General features: G+C 52.3%; 6 protein-coding genes across 6 annotated transcripts; 3 read left to right on the forward strand and 3 right to left on the reverse strand.

Moving 5' to 3' along the window:
• The first annotated feature begins 337 nt into the window (after nt 1–337).
• On the forward strand, nt 338–1837 carry PV07_11685 (uncharacterized protein). The gene has a single exon (XM_016399146.1). It carries the CDS (start codon nt 712–714, stop codon nt 1498–1500), a length of 789 nt encoding a protein of 262 aa, XP_016243708.1. The 5' UTR covers nt 338–711; the 3' UTR covers nt 1501–1837.
• On the reverse strand, nt 1727–3335 carry PV07_11686 (uncharacterized protein). Its single transcript, XM_016399147.1, has 3 exons — nt 2887–3335; nt 2745–2822; nt 1727–2670 (listed from the first exon to the last, which is right to left on the reverse strand). Exons 1-3 carry the CDS (start codon nt 3187–3189, stop codon nt 2173–2175), a joined length of 879 nt encoding a protein of 292 aa, XP_016243709.1. The 5' UTR covers nt 3190–3335; the 3' UTR covers nt 1727–2172.
• Nucleotides 3336–3631: 296 nt separating this feature from the next.
• Nucleotides 3632–9852, reverse strand: PV07_11687 (uncharacterized protein; the record flags this gene model as incomplete). The annotated part of the gene is made up of 1 exon (XM_016399148.1): nt 3632–9852. One exon carries the CDS (start codon nt 9850–9852, stop codon nt 3655–3657), a length of 6198 nt encoding a protein of 2065 aa, XP_016243710.1. The 3' UTR covers nt 3632–3654.
• Nucleotides 9853–10096: 244 nt separating this feature from the next.
• PV07_11688 (uncharacterized protein) lies at nt 10097–12492 on the forward strand. Its single transcript, XM_016399149.1, has one exon. It carries the CDS (start codon nt 10157–10159, stop codon nt 10805–10807), a length of 651 nt encoding a protein of 216 aa, XP_016243711.1. The 5' UTR covers nt 10097–10156; the 3' UTR covers nt 10808–12492.
• PV07_11689 (uncharacterized protein) lies at nt 11481–11974 on the reverse strand (the record flags this gene model as incomplete). Its single annotated transcript, XM_016399150.1, has 2 exons — nt 11481–11602; nt 11665–11974. 2 exons carry the CDS (start codon nt 11972–11974, stop codon nt 11481–11483), a joined length of 432 nt encoding a protein of 143 aa, XP_016243712.1.
• A 457-nt stretch (nt 12493–12949) lies between the features above and the next one.
• On the forward strand, nt 12950–15670 carry PV07_11690 (uncharacterized protein). Its single transcript, XM_016399151.1, has 3 exons — nt 12950–13645; nt 13705–14691; nt 14742–15670. The coding sequence occupies exons 1-3, from the start codon at nt 13346–13348 to the stop codon at nt 15057–15059; spliced, it is 1605 nt and encodes a 534-aa protein (XP_016243713.1). The 5' UTR covers nt 12950–13345; the 3' UTR covers nt 15060–15670.
• Nucleotides 15671–15681: the final 11 nt, after the last annotated feature.

Below are 15681 nucleotides of genomic sequence, written 5' to 3' on the forward strand. Positions count from 1 at the left end.
TTTCGATCAGTGACCCCTCGAGTCTGGTCTTCGCGTGGATATATATATCTACCTCTGCCCGAGCCGGAGGAGGTGCAAGGTTGGGAAAAGCGGAGAAGTGTGTATACTGTACACGCAGCCCAGGTGTCTCGACAGGGCAACGGGCTACAAAACGCACGGAATGGCGTGATAGACCCGAGGTACTTGATCAGGAAATCCCATACCAGCCGCAGACCTATCACAGCATGAAGTTTGGACAGAATCCCGTACGTGGATGCAAATACTCTTGTCGCTACATATCCTGACCTGGTCCCACATCCTGTGACGTCCTGACATATCGTGACCCCTGTGACGGCCTCGTCGACGCCAGCATGGCTACGCTCAAACCGCTACAGGAGTTGCCCATGTGTTAATGTTTCTGCATTTCTGCCCCAGAAGGCGATCTTGAACCGAGGTCGAACTGTGGTCGTGGTTCCCCGACTTCGGAAAGACGCCTCTGTTTCTCCGCAGAGGCGGGTGATCTGACCACGAGTTTGTCATTGGGGGAGAGGCTGGATGGAGGGAGGAGTGATCTCTTTGTCGGAATAAGCCCTGAAGCAGCAGCGAGACAGAACATCTGGAGTTTTGACCACATCAGCGTCAGCGGTAAGGGGATAGTACGTTGTGATAACCGCACGACTCCTGAGGACATTCATCTCAACTGTCGTCTCCATCTCCAGATTTCGTCCGTCCATGGCTAGTGCCGTGTCATCTCTTCACGCCGGGTCAGGCAATGAACGCTTCAACGCAGAGGCAGCATCCTGGGACCGCAACCCCTTCGTCCACACAGCCAGCAAGCATGCGTCGAGTGCGATCATCCCGCGGTTCCCCGCGCTGAAGAACCCCCCGGGGCCCAACGGGCTGGACATACTCGAGATAGGCTGCGGCACGGGCCTGCTCTCCTTCATGCTTGCACCCTACGCGCGACGCCTGGTCGCCGTCGACGCCGCCGAGGGGATGATCGACGTGCTCAAGACCAAGCTGGAGGCACCGGGCGCCCCTTCGAACATCACCCCCGTGGCCGTCCTGCTGGAGGATCCCGAGGACAAACACCTCCCTCCGGCCGACGGAAAGGACCCCGACGGCCAACGGCTCAAGTTCGACCTCATCACCTCGCACCTGGTCTTGCACCACATCCCAGACCTGAAGGCCGTGCTGACCACCATGCTCGGCTGCCTCAAGGACGGGGGAAGCCTGGCCCTGACGGACTTCGAGGACACGGGGCCCGAGTCCAAGCGATTCCACGCCCGGTCGAGGATGGGCGGCGTCGAAAGACACGGAATCAATCGCGCCGCGATGGAAGCCCTGTTGAACGAGGTCGGCTTCGTCAATGTCCGGGTCGAGACGGCCTGGAGCATGGACAAATCGGTGGAGAAGTACGAGGGCGAGTTTGGTGACGCCGGGAGGCCCAAGGAAGGCCAGGGCGAGGTACGCAGCTTTCCCTTCGTCTTGTGTATAGGCGAGAGGAAGTTCTGTCAGTGAGTAAGCTGTCTTGTTGACTCTCGGTCGCGTCGACATCTGTTCAACAAGATGTCAAGGGGGCTAGACTCATGATTCTCGGGGGTATGGGAGTGGCAGGAACAATCCTACACTCCTGTCTGTTGTGTTCGGTATGATTCTGGTCGAGTTTCGCCCTGGACAGCCGTCTACAGCAAGATCACGGAGCATAGCTTTCAACGTTTTGGTTAGAGAGTGGAAACACAAGGCTGTGCTGTGTTGCCTCGAATACTGGGTCGCAGAAGACACGGGCCAAAGAAACAATTGACCGATCGTAATATTTAATAATGAATGGAAACGTGTAACTCCAGCCCCCAAAGGCCAATTTATGCCAACGCACCCTAGCTGTCCACTTTCTCCAACTGGTCTGTCTCGTATCTCCTTCTTCCCAAGGCCTCATTTTCCCTAGACGCCTTCGGGGCCTGTGCAGGCGGTTACAAAGAGTAAAATTCGCGTCTCTGTCTTTCTGGGCATTGTGCTACGCCCATCGCCGCCCATCAGTTACTGTTCACTCGGGCTGTCATCTGAGCCCTTCCTGGTCTCCACTGCCTAGCAAATGTGTCCAAGTGGGTACCGTTTGTCCTCAGTAACTGAGCAATGCAGGCAGTGTGATCGAAGGAAAGGCTGCAGTGCTGACCCAATCAGTCACAGGGCTGTTTAGACCTCGATCAGGGCCGCCTTTTCCTCGACAAGGCCGTCCTCGACTTTGGCAGCCTGCAACTTCAGTGCCTGTTTGCGTGCAAGTCTTTTTTCCATGCGGAACTGCATGACGGTTCCCAAAAGAACACCGAAGTTGATCTGCACAGGAGCCACAATCAAAGCGTACTCAATATTCTTCACCCGTGCGAGATCTAATTTCTCAAGTGTCTGGAACGCACCATACCCCAAGCTCGTGGTAATGGCGATACCGAGAAGCATGAAAGCACGAACGAGCCAGTTTTTACGTGTGTTTTTGGGGAATCTGGTGGAACCGCGGGTGCGAGAGTCGACGAAGATGAAGGTGTGTGCCAGGTAGTAGACGTACGTGAGGAGGGAGACGCAGATGGAAATGGGAAGAAGTATCATGTTGAGCTTCTTAAGCAGGCAGATAACTTTCATCGCCGTTGAGGGTTTGGACGGGTCGTCAGAGCCGGGAAGGGTTTTTGGAACCCACCACTGAAACCACAAGCGTTAGTAAGGCGTTGAATTCGCTTGTCAAATATCAGGACTTGGAGAGCGTAGCGGCTTACATCGAAAAGCGGCATCCAAATTATCATGAATACGCACACGTACAACCAGCTGACGAAGTATCCGACAGTGTAGGCAATCTGATCGACAAACAGTGTCAGCATCCATCGCCATTTCCGAAAAGTTATGAAAGTCAGAGCATACGCCATAGTCGTCCTCTCCAGGAGCCGGATATTCATGCTTGCCAGCATACACAATCTGCAGTGGCCCAACCCGGAGGGCTTCCATGAGAGCCATCAGCAGGATGACGCAGCGGATCTGCTTTCTCATCATGCGCAGATTGAACCTGCGAATCTTCTTCCAGTCCTCGACTTCGGGTGTAGAGGTTGGAGAAGGGAGAGCATTGGTGATAGTGGAGTCGTCAGCCGCCCGCGAGGAGCAGCGACGAGAGGACCATGGGCAAGGCATGGTGATGCTCAATTGACGACGGTGGGAGTCAAGCTGCATCAGCCAGGTGGGTGGGGGAGACGAGGTGGTGAGGAATAGCTCGATAGATACAGACAATGTTGTGGCAAGAAGAGGTTGAATAAAGGACGGGGGAGATGATGAAGGTGATCAGATCAACTGAGGTGCAGGAGGCAGTGGAATGGCTGTTGCCTTTGTTGCAGTGACGGGATCAGCCTGCGGCGGGCGTCGGCCACCCATGAGCTCCGTGGACCCCGCGACCCCTATATCTTGACTTCCTATTGGATAGCCGGACGAGCTCTGGCGCCTGAGGCGTTGCAACTAGTCCAATTATGGCTTAGTGACTGCGACGTGTACTCGGTACAGCCTCGTTGGTGATGGTGTCAGCCTCGTGCCTTGTCTCTCATGGCGTACCTCAGCCTCATTCATGAAACACAGATGACATGCCTAGAACAGGGCTATGAAGACAGCGGCTTTGATACTCGAGTTTGATATTCATATCTGCTCTTAGCCCAAAAATACGGGTATTCCGTACATGACAGGCGCTGCACCGTTGAGATACTTCAATAAACACGCATCGCGCGCATGTGCCACAGCCTCATCCAAAGCCACCCGTCCTATCCTCTGCCCATCACATATCTGTTGCCTTGTTCCGTTCTCTTTGCCAGCTCCAGCTTTCCCAGGCTTTTTGAGCGTCTGTGCTCCTGAGCTGGCTCCAATATCGATCAACCCCCATTCCGCCATCATCTCCATTGCGAAACGGTCAATATCCCGATCAGTGACGTCCCACAATGTTCCCACCACTGCAGGGCTGCCTGCACCGAGATAACTCAAAGGCATCCCATACGGCTCATATACTCCGCATTCGGTCAACTTGGCACTGCTGCAACCCATCAACAGTGTCACAGCACACTTGTCCATCTTACGGATAGTGCGAGGTCTGATGTATTGCCCGCCGCCGCCGTGGCCAAAGTAGAGCATGAGCGAACTGTCTCTCAAAGCCGTCTCAAATTCTTTTCCCTCAGGCTGCCGGTTGATAATGGCTCGATACTCGGGTAGCTGACTCTGCAAAATCTCGCCAAAGGTCTCTTGCGTTGCCTTGAGGTCAGAAGACGGGTTGAGGATATATGCACCATCTGTTGCCGGAATCAGATAACCTTGGAGGTCGTGTGATTGGTCTCGAATGACTTTCAACCTTTCCCAAACGGATGCGATGGATGGCATCCTAGAAACCCCTTGTTTCTTTAAGCACGACAACGACTCCCAGGGGAACACCTGCAACTCTTTATCCAAGACCAGAATCACGTGGCCCCGCTTCTCCTGCGCGATTGATCGTCGATCGTGGTAAGAATGCAGCCCATCCAATACCTCAACCAGTATGGCGTCAAAATCGATCTCGTCATATGCGTTGCGCTCACCATTGAATTGCAAGATATCAATAACAAAGTACAGGAGGTCTGTGACCGCGTCCTCCAACTCCACTTCTCGAGGATGACCGAGTGCCACAAAGAGCTCCAACACATGATCATGGAGTTCAACCACATGGTCGCATGACTTCGACAGTTTCTGCCTCGAGGGAAGGTGCCGATTCAGCGTTGACGAGAGACATTGTCCAAATTTTCTGAGTCCGTTCTCGTCGGTGTTAGAAGCAGAGAGCAGTCCTCGAAAGCCACCAAGCCAGATGTTCTCCATATTTTCTAGAAGCGTGGCGAGCTGACGATCCAAGTCTTGACGCTCGGCATACCATGCCTTTCTGACCGACTTATCGACTGAAGAACCCCTGGAGTCGTGAGAACTAGAGTTTGCTTTCATGATGATCTCTTGCATCTCGGCTTTGGCAGTTTTCAGGTCAAGTTCCTCGCCTTCTCCCTCTGATGGATCTGGTCGTGCTAGAGGGATCCTGACAACAAATGGCGACCTCTGGTGCGCCAAATGGGCCACAAAAAGCTCGTTTTTATCCTCGTTCAGCCCAAGATATACGACAGACCACGATGATGGTAGAAGGCTCGTGTCATAATTCGGCAGTTTGTCTGAGTTTCGACAGATCCGGCTGTCATCGACATTGTGTGCATTGGGCCAATCTTCCATGCTCATCGTCTTGGCTGCATGGAGTTCGCCAAAAGTCACGAAGCGTCCTCGCGTAAGCGCGAGATCAAGGGGGCTCGTTATGTCCAGGACGACGTTCGAAGAACAGCTGACCAATGGTTGGTTCAAGGCTGATGAGAGCAGACTGATCTGGATCAATAGTTTGTGACAAGTGTGAACAACGTCGCAAGGTACTCGATTTTGCTCTTTGCTGCTTGTTTCCTGGAGGATATCGTAGGCTTGAAGCAGCAGTGCCTTGCCGTCCTTGAGTGTCTCCACCGCCTGCTTTTGCTTCGACCTCTTCTTTGGATCCTGGTTCTTTTGATCAATTATCCGAGAGCCTGCAGCTTGCATAAATGAAACTCTGCCACTTTTTCTCGCTGATCGGTACCTTACTGGGATGGCGACAGCCGTTTCAGCGAGCACATTGTGTATGGTATCTTCTGAGAAAATTTTGAGTGCCTCCTGGACCAAATTGAGAGCGATTGATGTGGAGTTACGGCCGTCGCCGTCTCTGTCGCATCGCATGCCAGTATCGAGGGGATTCTTCGAACCTGCGCAATCATGGAACGTCCGAAGCCTAGATTCCAGAATTGAGATTCTACTACTAAAGCCGGTTAATTCCAAAGAAGATTTCCAGGACGATGCACACTCCTTTGGTAAACATTTGATCGAGTCATTCCCTTTCTGTCCCTTGATGGCGCGTTTTCTCCCTGAAGGCTTCACTGAGGCGCTGGTGGCTGTACCCTGTTGAGATGCACTCACGGCCGGTTCGATGGTCGGACAACCCTTGTCAACTTGAAGCTGCTTCGCCTCGATCAGGCACCGAGAAGCAGCTGAGTCGTCCCCAAGGATTAGACACGTTTCGGCTTGATTGAGGGATACAAGTCCCCGTATCCAATTTGCATGGAAGTCCATGGTGATTTGCGACAGCTCCTGAAGACTATTTTGTGCCTTCTGCGTTTGACCTGCTCGAGCATGCAGCAGACTTAGCTGGCTCAGCGCAACTGTCGTATGAATCAAGTGCCCCCATTTACGGGCAATCTTCAGTGTCTGCTCGTAGAATATAGCGGCATCTTGATATATGCCGCAATGGGCATTCAGAAATGCCATGTGGCTGAACACTGAGCAGCATAACGACACCACGGGCTCAAGCACAACTGCACCCGGCCTCATTCGTATCGTCGGAGGGGAGGACAAGTCAAGATTTGAGAACTCAACGGAAAGACTGTGCAGTTCTTGATCGAACGACCCCTCTAGCTGCGCAGGAGTTTCGGAAGCCGAAACCTTTTCAACTGAAGCCCAGATAGTTGCTGATATTTTGGCGGCCTGTCGTGCGAGAACGAGGGCATTCGCAAGCTGACTTGACTCATAAGCCAGTCGCGACGCCAAATGAGCAGCTCTGCACCACGTGCTCTGTTCTCGCAATCTGGCCTTGGTCGACGCCTCGATTCCTGACCGTTCACGGGCCTGCCATGCAATCCGAGCACGTTCTAGCCACTTAGTGCATTCACCAAGATCGTCCGCACACAGGTGGTGTTCCGAATAGGCGAGTGCAAATTCGGCTTCAAACAGTCGGTCATTCTCGCCTTCAATGGCCTTTTCAATCATCGCAAAAGCCTTGCGGGCAGACTGAGGGTCCTTTAACAAGTCGTGGATTTGACCTTTCCGCAGGAGGATCCTTTTGTATGAGATCTCTGGAACGTGAACTCCAAGTTCTACTAAATGTTGTAAAGCTTCCAGAGCCATTAGACCAACATCATACTTTCCAAGGAATGCCGCATGTTCGACCGAGAGCAGAAGTGGATTGACATATGCTCCCACGTCAAGACAGTTCACACGTATCTCTTCGTCGACCCTGCATGTCCGAACGATCTCGCACAGTTGTTTTACCCTTTGCGAGAATGTTCGGTTGGGTAGCAATCCAGTTAGAAATCCATATTGGAGGTCGAGGAGCGCACGAAGCTCTGGCTCATACCTCCGCAGGAAGACATTTTCCCTCGTCGTAAGGTCAGTCGCGAGTACTCTGTGAATGACAGAGAAGTCAGTGACAAAGGTCGCAGCTGGTACCCTCTTCTTCAAGGCCAACTGTAATAGCTGATTAATGAACCTCATGATATACACCTGATATACTGGCTGTTGCAGGAGTGACAATAGAGCTTTCACCATTGTTGCACATAGACTAAGTCGACGGCCATTCACGTCTAGCTCAAAAATGGCAAGCAGCTGTTTCTCGAGCAGCACAGCGCGATGAAATGTTGGCAACGATGGATCATCGTAAAAGCTGTCGTCGTTCCCACTTCTCGAGGCATGGTCAAGAATGGTTTTGGTATATGTGTTTAAAATTCTTCCAAAGGCTCTGCTTCCCGAGTCCGAATTTGACCATGCACCATGAAATGAATCAGAGAGGAGCGACGCTGCAACATGACTAAGGACGTCTTCCTTAATGCTGGTTTCGATGGCGCTTCGAAGAGCGGTCTCGGCCGTCTGAAAGTCTTGCGCCTCCAGGTAACAAGCTGCTAGCCTTTCATATTTGATCGCACCATGCGCTCCCTTTTGGTCGCTCAATGGTAAATCTGACAGGCCCAGGAGGGACAGGTCTAGGATCTTGGCCTGTTCCAAAGGAGGCTTGCCCTCTTTGACGGCTTCCGAGTATCGTGACCAAAACAACTGAGATATCCGTAATCTAAGCTGGTTCAACGACGTCTCCATTCGACACTGCGTGATTAAGCTAGCGCACTCGCCTCGAAGAATTTGGATCACTGCCGAGCAGCCTTCGAGGGCCTCCAATGCCGCCGCCGCCAGGTCTGAGTCTCGGGTGATAGCACATTGTTCGGTTGACAGGACAGCATCAACGGTCCTCAGAAGCGTGATTAGGAAGGCCTTGCTCTTCTCGATGCTCGAATCATTGGAAGCTGACATTAGAACCGGGCGGATGTGGCGACGTAGGAAGTTGAAGGAACAATAGGTCAAGCGGATAAGATTCGTCCGAAAATCTAGGGAAGGCTCATTTCTTTCCGGAACAGGTCGTGCTTTGTCAAACAAGATTAGTTCGGCGGCTGCTTTGCGAAGCTGGGCCAGGTACAGTAGGAACCTGTCAAGCTCTACGGCAGACAGTTCTCCTGCCTCTGCAAGAGCACTTTCCACGCCGTTTAACGACTCCAATGTCTTTGGCGATCCACTTGAAGCTCTTAGGCGAGATACAGCGATTTGACACCGTAATACCAGATGCGAAACGCCGTTGATTTGCCGAAGCCGCTCTTCCACCAGAGCAATGAGCTGAGGATATTCGTCTGGATCTTGGATGATGTGTAATAGAGTCTCCATCAAATCTGCGGGAACCAAAATTTCACATTCTGATGCCTTCATAAGCTTCTGGAATGATGCAAGTGCGTGGAACATGCATGTTGTCGACACTCTCAGGTCCTTGGAAGTCGCAAACAGTTGCTTGATTGCTCTGTGAAGCGGTCGCCATACTTCCGTAGCCGGTTCTGGTAAGTGGCCAGAGCGGCCCCAAGATTCGAACTTGATACGCAACGACAAGCAAAAGAGCTTGAAAAGATCCGGTGGTGATGGGCTCTCTGCTTTTGAGCTCGTCGAAAGGGCGTACAGCTTAGACAACACAAGGGAGATAGTGCGAAGCTGCGAACCAGACTGTTCCGATGTCAGGAAGTGTTTCCCCAGCCCTTTTGACGTGACCCAGGCTGGACTCCCTATAGTCTCCTGCTGAAGTGATCTCAAGAGTTCCGAGTCGATGCATTTTGGTCCAACCAATAGAGCAAGGCGCAGGGCTTGGCTCTGCAGCGATGCTGTGAATCGGAATCTTTGGCTTTCGTCTGCTGCGTCTGGTCGCCCTAATAGCAACCTCGCGATACTTGTATGTGAAGCAGGTCGCCTTTTGACCTGACCCCCATAGTATCTTTCGTGGATGTCGCAGAGCTGACGGTGTGCTTGAGCTGTGAGATTCAAGGAGATGGTTCTGTCTAGCAAGATCAACGCGGCATTCTCCAGACCAAGGCTATTGTCCGAGGCGGATATCACATCTTCGGAATCATATATCCTCAAAAACTGCAATGCAGAGTAGGAAATATCTGCCACTAAGCTCCAATCTGTCGGGAGAGTGCCGAGGGTGTTCTTCTTGGAGTTGATGGCAGGTTTCTTTCGGTCTCTGTTCGGTGACCTCGCTTGGAGTGGTTCGTCAATGGAGTCGCAGGACAGCGTGGTGCTTGTTGCTGGAGCTCCTCTTAGAGCTTTGGCAGCCTCTCCAAGACACTTCAACGTGGAGTTGAATGTTTCGGTGGCTATCTTTTGTCGCTCAGCCTTCGACAGACGCGGCAGCTGCTCGTCGTTGCTTTCATGGATTTGGATTGCTGCGCCTGGCTTTTGCCTGTTCTTGATCGCAGGTCTAATTGGTGCTCGACTTATGCTACTAGAGCCTTTTGATTGCGCTGCCTTTTTTGTTGAAGCACGAACGGTTTTGGATTCACACTTGTCGTAGGCACCAAGGCCGAGAACAGCTCGCAAAAATCTCAAGGTTCGCGTTGTGGGAGCCGTTAGGTTGAGGTGGGCGCGAGCCACATCAACTGGCGCCGAAGCAACAGCATCCTGAAGAACTGTCATTGTAAGAGTATTATGATCGTTAAGTGCATAGAGCACTACTTTGCCGGTCCGGCCATTATCTGAAATTGATTAAGTTCAATGTCTGCCATCGATGAGTTGAAGGCGCGTAATGGCGATACTCCGTATTTGGCCATGAAATAAACATGGAACTCGCCACTTAGGCCCGGCGTTAAGGCCTCGGAGCTACCGACTTGGCGCAGCTGGATTCTGCGAGCACATGAAAGTTCAGCAATTGGTAGAGAATCAGAACCGGACTGCAGACAACATCCCGCATACCATGCACACCGCTGGTCCTTGAATATAAATGAGCTGCACAAAGCCCCTACTATTCTGCAGCGTGGCTCAGACTCGTCTGCTCAGAACAAATCTCCTGAGTCCAGCTCAGTCCCGGCTACACTGGCTGCGCCGATCTCGCCATACGTCCTCCCAAGAGCGCCATCTTCCTCGCATAGCGCAAACTTCCATATGGGACTCGATCATTCCCAGAGCATTTCGGGGCAGACCCAAGCCCCGCGAACAGTCTATGCAGAATAAACCCACAAATCCAGCGACATACTTCATTTGGATCTACATTCTGATCGGCTCCCAAGCCATTCGAATCATGGGTGTGAAGAACGAATTCACGACTTTTTCTCGCCGAGCGGATCACAAGATAGAAAAGCTTAGGGAGGTCGTCACAAGGCTGCAGAATGGCGAAGAAGTGGACGTAGAGAAGATCCTGGGCACCGGAGATGAAAAACAAGAGCGTGAATGGGAAGAAGTGTTGGAAGAACTTCAAAGGGAGGACAGAGTTTGGCAGAGCAACAAGAAGAAAAGTCGAGAAGTGAAGGAACGCCTGGCCAAAGAAGAACAAGATGCCAATCCCGTCAACGATGTTCAGGACAAAGCTCTGGCTGCTGACCCGTTCCCTTCATCGTCTACCGTTGCCGTGCCACGAAGTCCTGGATTTTACTGAAAGTCTCGGACGCGTGTGCACAGCCGATGTAAGCGAGAACGAATCGAGAATATCCCAGCGGAAGGGGTATATCAAGCTGAGATTGGTCCGCGGAACACACGCCGATTAGACCTGCACACGGCCAAAGGTCACCTTGCAGTACCCTTTGCTTTGCGCCTCTTATGAGCGCACCGAAGCTTGATTCTCAGCTCACAGCCTCTTCACCACAAAGCCGAGTCGAGGGAAGTGCATGCGAAGACCATTCTGCAGCTCGATGACTATCTCTCGCCTTCTGAGGCCCACTAGTGAGCCCTCCTGTGGTCTGCTCCAGGTTTGGCACTGTGTGCTAATGTCGACCGGTGGATTTTTGCGCCATTGATAGGGTAACTTACTCGTCAGTGGTACCGACTGAGACATGCATTCCTGCTTGCAGACTGGTGGGGTCCACAGAATCAATGCCGATATCGTTCGCCGCATAGCCCCTGCTCAAGGACTTTTGCTTCGGGTGCTCTGCACTGATCTTCTCGGCGCCATTCTCAGCGGCGTGGAGTGGAAGTCCATTGATCCAAGCGTGGACTTTCGGAAAATCCTTGGCCGAAAAGCCTGGTTCGCTCTATACGTCCATTGTCTGCAACACCATTTCAATCATCCAACTTGCATGGATATCGGCAATGGAGCATCCGTCCCCTCCGATTCATGGCCCGTTCGCCAGAAAGTCGTTCTCGATATCGTCCAACATTTGGTGGAACTCAGCCAGCGCACTGAGCCGTAGTTCCTCATAGTCTGGGCGGTTGAAGACAGAGAATAATTCTTTGTCTTTAAGAAATTCCGCGCTCATCTCTTCACGGGCACAAGTGGGAGAGAGACCCAAAGCTTACGATACCCGAAAGCTCCGTACGCATGATCAGCCGGACTTTGGGCAAGAGCTGCCGCTTTTGTTGGGAAGACGGTCTGCACAGCTTCTACGAAGACGCGATTGTCGGCATAGAAATCGCGGCCTATGGCATTGACGGGGATGCGTCTGTACGTGATGTCTAGGTCAGTAAGGATAGGACACGGCCTCACAAAGGGCCGTTCGCAAACCTGGAGCGGGATGCGAGACGATGACAAAAGATGTCGGATTTTTCGCGCGTTCGGCGCGAATTGGTAGTCATAGAGGACTACGGGACGTTCTGAAATGCCGTTCATCTTGGACAGCTGGGGCAAGAGGGTTGCTATACTTGCATCTCTTGAACGAATGGATCCTGCTGTCAAGGTCAGAGTCATCATTATGCCTCTCGTTGCAGCCTGCTTGATATTTCTCCTTTCCGCAGTACGTCTCCTTTGAGGGGAGAGATCAGTCAGAAGATCTGGGCGGGGAAAGGGTCTATTCACAGCCCTCGGATACGCTGTTGTCAATATGAGCCTCTTCTATCGAGGTTGCAACTCTCCTATTAGCTGAGGCGCTGTATTTGGGAGATAAGTTGTGTCGTTGACTGTCATGTTCATGTAGCTCGGGAAGACGTCGCCAACTTGGATGGAGTTGGTGCTCCTTGGAACAGGAACCCTGCTGCCAGCTATGCTCCTCTCGGCAGCGTATCCCGTGCATGCCATGTTCCTGTAGATTACTCGGACATGTAGCAGGTGTATCAGGACATTGGCCCTTGTTTTCTGGTTGTCCAGCAGTGTCTTTAAGCTCTCTGTCGTTCTTGATATGGAATGTCTAAAGAGAAGGAGGGTCAACCCGGTGTCTCTCCTGCCACGACTGGTGAGATGGATTGGCGACGGCACTGCGGATCCAAGTCAATTTGTTCCCGCTCTTCGGTACGTCTTGAAAAACAGTAGGCTCTCAGGTGGAATGTTGCTGGATAATCAGCCAGATGTCCTGTCGTCGAGCGTTGCTCTCTGTTTCACGAGTGAAGGACGCTGAAATGCAGGTAAACCCACCTGGAACTGCATAATGCGCGTCACCGCAAGAACAGATGCTCTGTAGTTCGCCCCGTGCCTCGCTAGAGAACCAATCATGGCAGTAGAGTGAAATGCAATCGAAAGCGAGGGAATGTTTGCCCGCCCTTTGGCAGTTAAAGCGGCACAGTGGAGAGCGATCTCGACCCGCCAAGGCTGCGTGTGCCAGTGTGCCAGTGCCTCCAACTTGCCTCCGCTTTTTATATTTTTCAGACTTGCCCTTAGAACAGGCGATTTCTGCACCAAGCAACAGCAATTGACCTTCGGATTCATCCACCACAGATCGCACAATCGCCCATCACATACCCCAGCCTTTCATAATTTCATTTTCCACCATCCTCTTTCTATTGCGCGTCTCTTGTGCTTCAATCTCTTGTCGCTTTCTTCCCTTGGAGGAAACCCTTGTCTGTTTGCCTGCGTGCTAGATTATCGACTAAGTGTCTGCAATATCTATCACGCTCGGTTGACCGCGCCGCTGGTTCAATCATCTTGTTTCCCATCCGCGACCAAACTCATAGTCTCCTATCCAGTTATTTCACCCAGCGACGCGACTTGCCCTCGGTCTAAACCACGACGCTGAACCGCATCAGGCTGCTCTCACATTCATATCTCACCATGGCGACCGAGACCGCTCCCGTTAATGGCCTGTACGGGGCAAACCAGTACGGCCAGCCTGCTGAACTTGCCGCCTCTACCCCCTCTGCGCCGACTCATGCTGCCTCCGCTTCTCAGAGTACTACTACCTCTGCCACTCAGCAGAAGGCCGATCCTCAAGAGATTGGCTGGTACTTTGTGGAACAATATTATACAACTCTCTCTAAGAGCCCAGAAAAAATCCACCTCTTCTACTCCAAGAAGTCACAACTGGTCACAGGTGTCGAGGCTGAGAAAGTTGTTCCTGCGGTTGGGACAAAGGTACGTTGTCGGATATCCCTGTAGAGGTTTTCAACTTGGCTGACCAGGAGGCAACATAGGCCATCAGCGAGAAAATTAAAGCCCTCGATCTCCAAGACTGCAAAGTGCGCGTCCTCAATGTCGACTCCCAGGCCTCGTTCAACAATATTGTTGTTCAGGTTATCGGCGAAATGTCCAATAAATCAGAACCGCATCACAAGTTTGTCCAGACTTTCGTCCTCGCCGAACAACCCAATGGCTATTTCGTCCTCAACGACATCTTCCGCTACCTCAGTGATGATGAGGATGAGATCGTTGAAGATGAACAACCTCAGGCAGAAGTCCCTGCAGAAGAGCCGCCCACCCCTGCTGCAGGTGTGACTGATGCTCCATCTCATACTGAAGATGTCGTCGCTACCGAGGACGCTGTTGAGAAGGTCGACGAGAAACTAGAGGAAGAAAAGATAGAAGAGACTCTGGCAGCAGAAGAACCAGCTGAGGTCAATGGCGATGCTATTGCCGCTCCTGCTGAACAAGCGCCGGAGGTTACAGAGCTCTCAGGTACCACAGAGGAGGAGGTTGTCCAGGAATCCACCGATACTGCCGCAACTGAGCAGCCTGCCGAACCTGAAGCCGTTACTGCTGAGCCAGTCCCAGAAGCAGCTGCACCAGCCCCAACTCCAGCTGAAGTCCCCCCAGCGAAGAAGACTTGGGCCAGCATGTTGGGAGGTGGTGTCCAAAAGCCAGCTGTTCCTGCCCTTCCTCTTACCCCTCCACCACAGCCGAAAGCTCCGCGGCTGTCACAACCTGCACAAGCTCCTAAGGCTCCCGTAGAACCTGTGCCAACAACTGCGAACACAACTTCCAGCACCCCGACCTCGCAAAGCAACGGCTGGCAGACTGCAGATCACAGTAAGAAGAGCAACCGGCCTCCGAACAGAGCGGTCTCAGAAGGGATAACGATGGCGTACATTAAGAACGTGAACGACAAGGTTGATGCCAGAATCCTTAGAGAGGTTCTCGAGAGGTACGGCGAGCTCAAATATTTCGACGTGTCACGACCTAGGGTAAGTCCCATGCTTCATTGATTGATTTTCTTGTTTGCTGATGAAAATAGAACTGTGCCTTCGTCGAATTTGTTGACCCTGCCGGCTACGCTGCTGCCGTTGCTGCCAACCCCCACACCGTCGGTAGCGAACAGATCTACGTCGAAGAACGTCGACCCCGTCCCAACGCCTACGGCGGTAGCAATGCCAACTTCAATCGTGGTGGCGGTACCGCAAACCGTGGCCGTGGTGGCATGCAGGGTAGCCGATCCGGCAGTCAGACCAACTTCCCTAAAGACGCCGGACGTGGTGGTGGATTTCAACGAGGTGCAAAGGCTGGCACTGGTACCGTCACTCCCAAGGGACGTGGCCAAGGCCAGGCTGCGTGAAGTCGCCTCAGGTGCGGGATGCTGAAACACAGCATCAGTCTCTGAAAGAATCTTTCGTCACTTGCTTCTTGCATTCCCATGGTTCAAGCGGAGCGATAAAAAAGTGATGGGGTTGTTTTTCGACGATTTTCCTGGCACCGGCGTACTTGGAAAAAGTACTTTCCATTACATTACACATATTTTCACGATCCAGCAGTGTTATTCGCATAGCCAGCTTCAGAATTGTTCAGGACGAAACAGAAAGTGGGATTCCCATCACCTTTCACAACTCCAGCGAGCGAGGCAAGCAAAAACTTGGGATCGAGTTTGCTAGGGTCATGGTCCAGGGCAAGCGCGTCTTTTCGAGCGAGGTCATGTATTTGTCTGTGTACGAAAGGGAAACGCGTTATCCGAGACCTCGGGTTCCCTAAAGATAGGATGGCGCTGGTGTGGGCATGGAATTGTACAGTAGTCCCTCATTGTGAATGAGACGTATCCAACCTAATGGTGATTACCGGTAAAAAGTTGCAAAACTTCGTAACGGTCGGGAATGGGGTCAATGCTGATGAACCACCAGGCATTATTATGTCTTTCGCTGCTCGAAGTGGGAGGAACAGGCACAATCAGCTGAGGCAGCCAAAGC

Source organism: Cladophialophora immunda, assembly GCF_000835495.1.
Source record: "Cladophialophora immunda strain CBS 83496 unplaced genomic scaffold supercont1.7, whole genome shotgun sequence".
NCBI lineage: Eukaryota > Fungi > Ascomycota > Eurotiomycetes > Chaetothyriales > Herpotrichiellaceae > Cladophialophora > Cladophialophora immunda.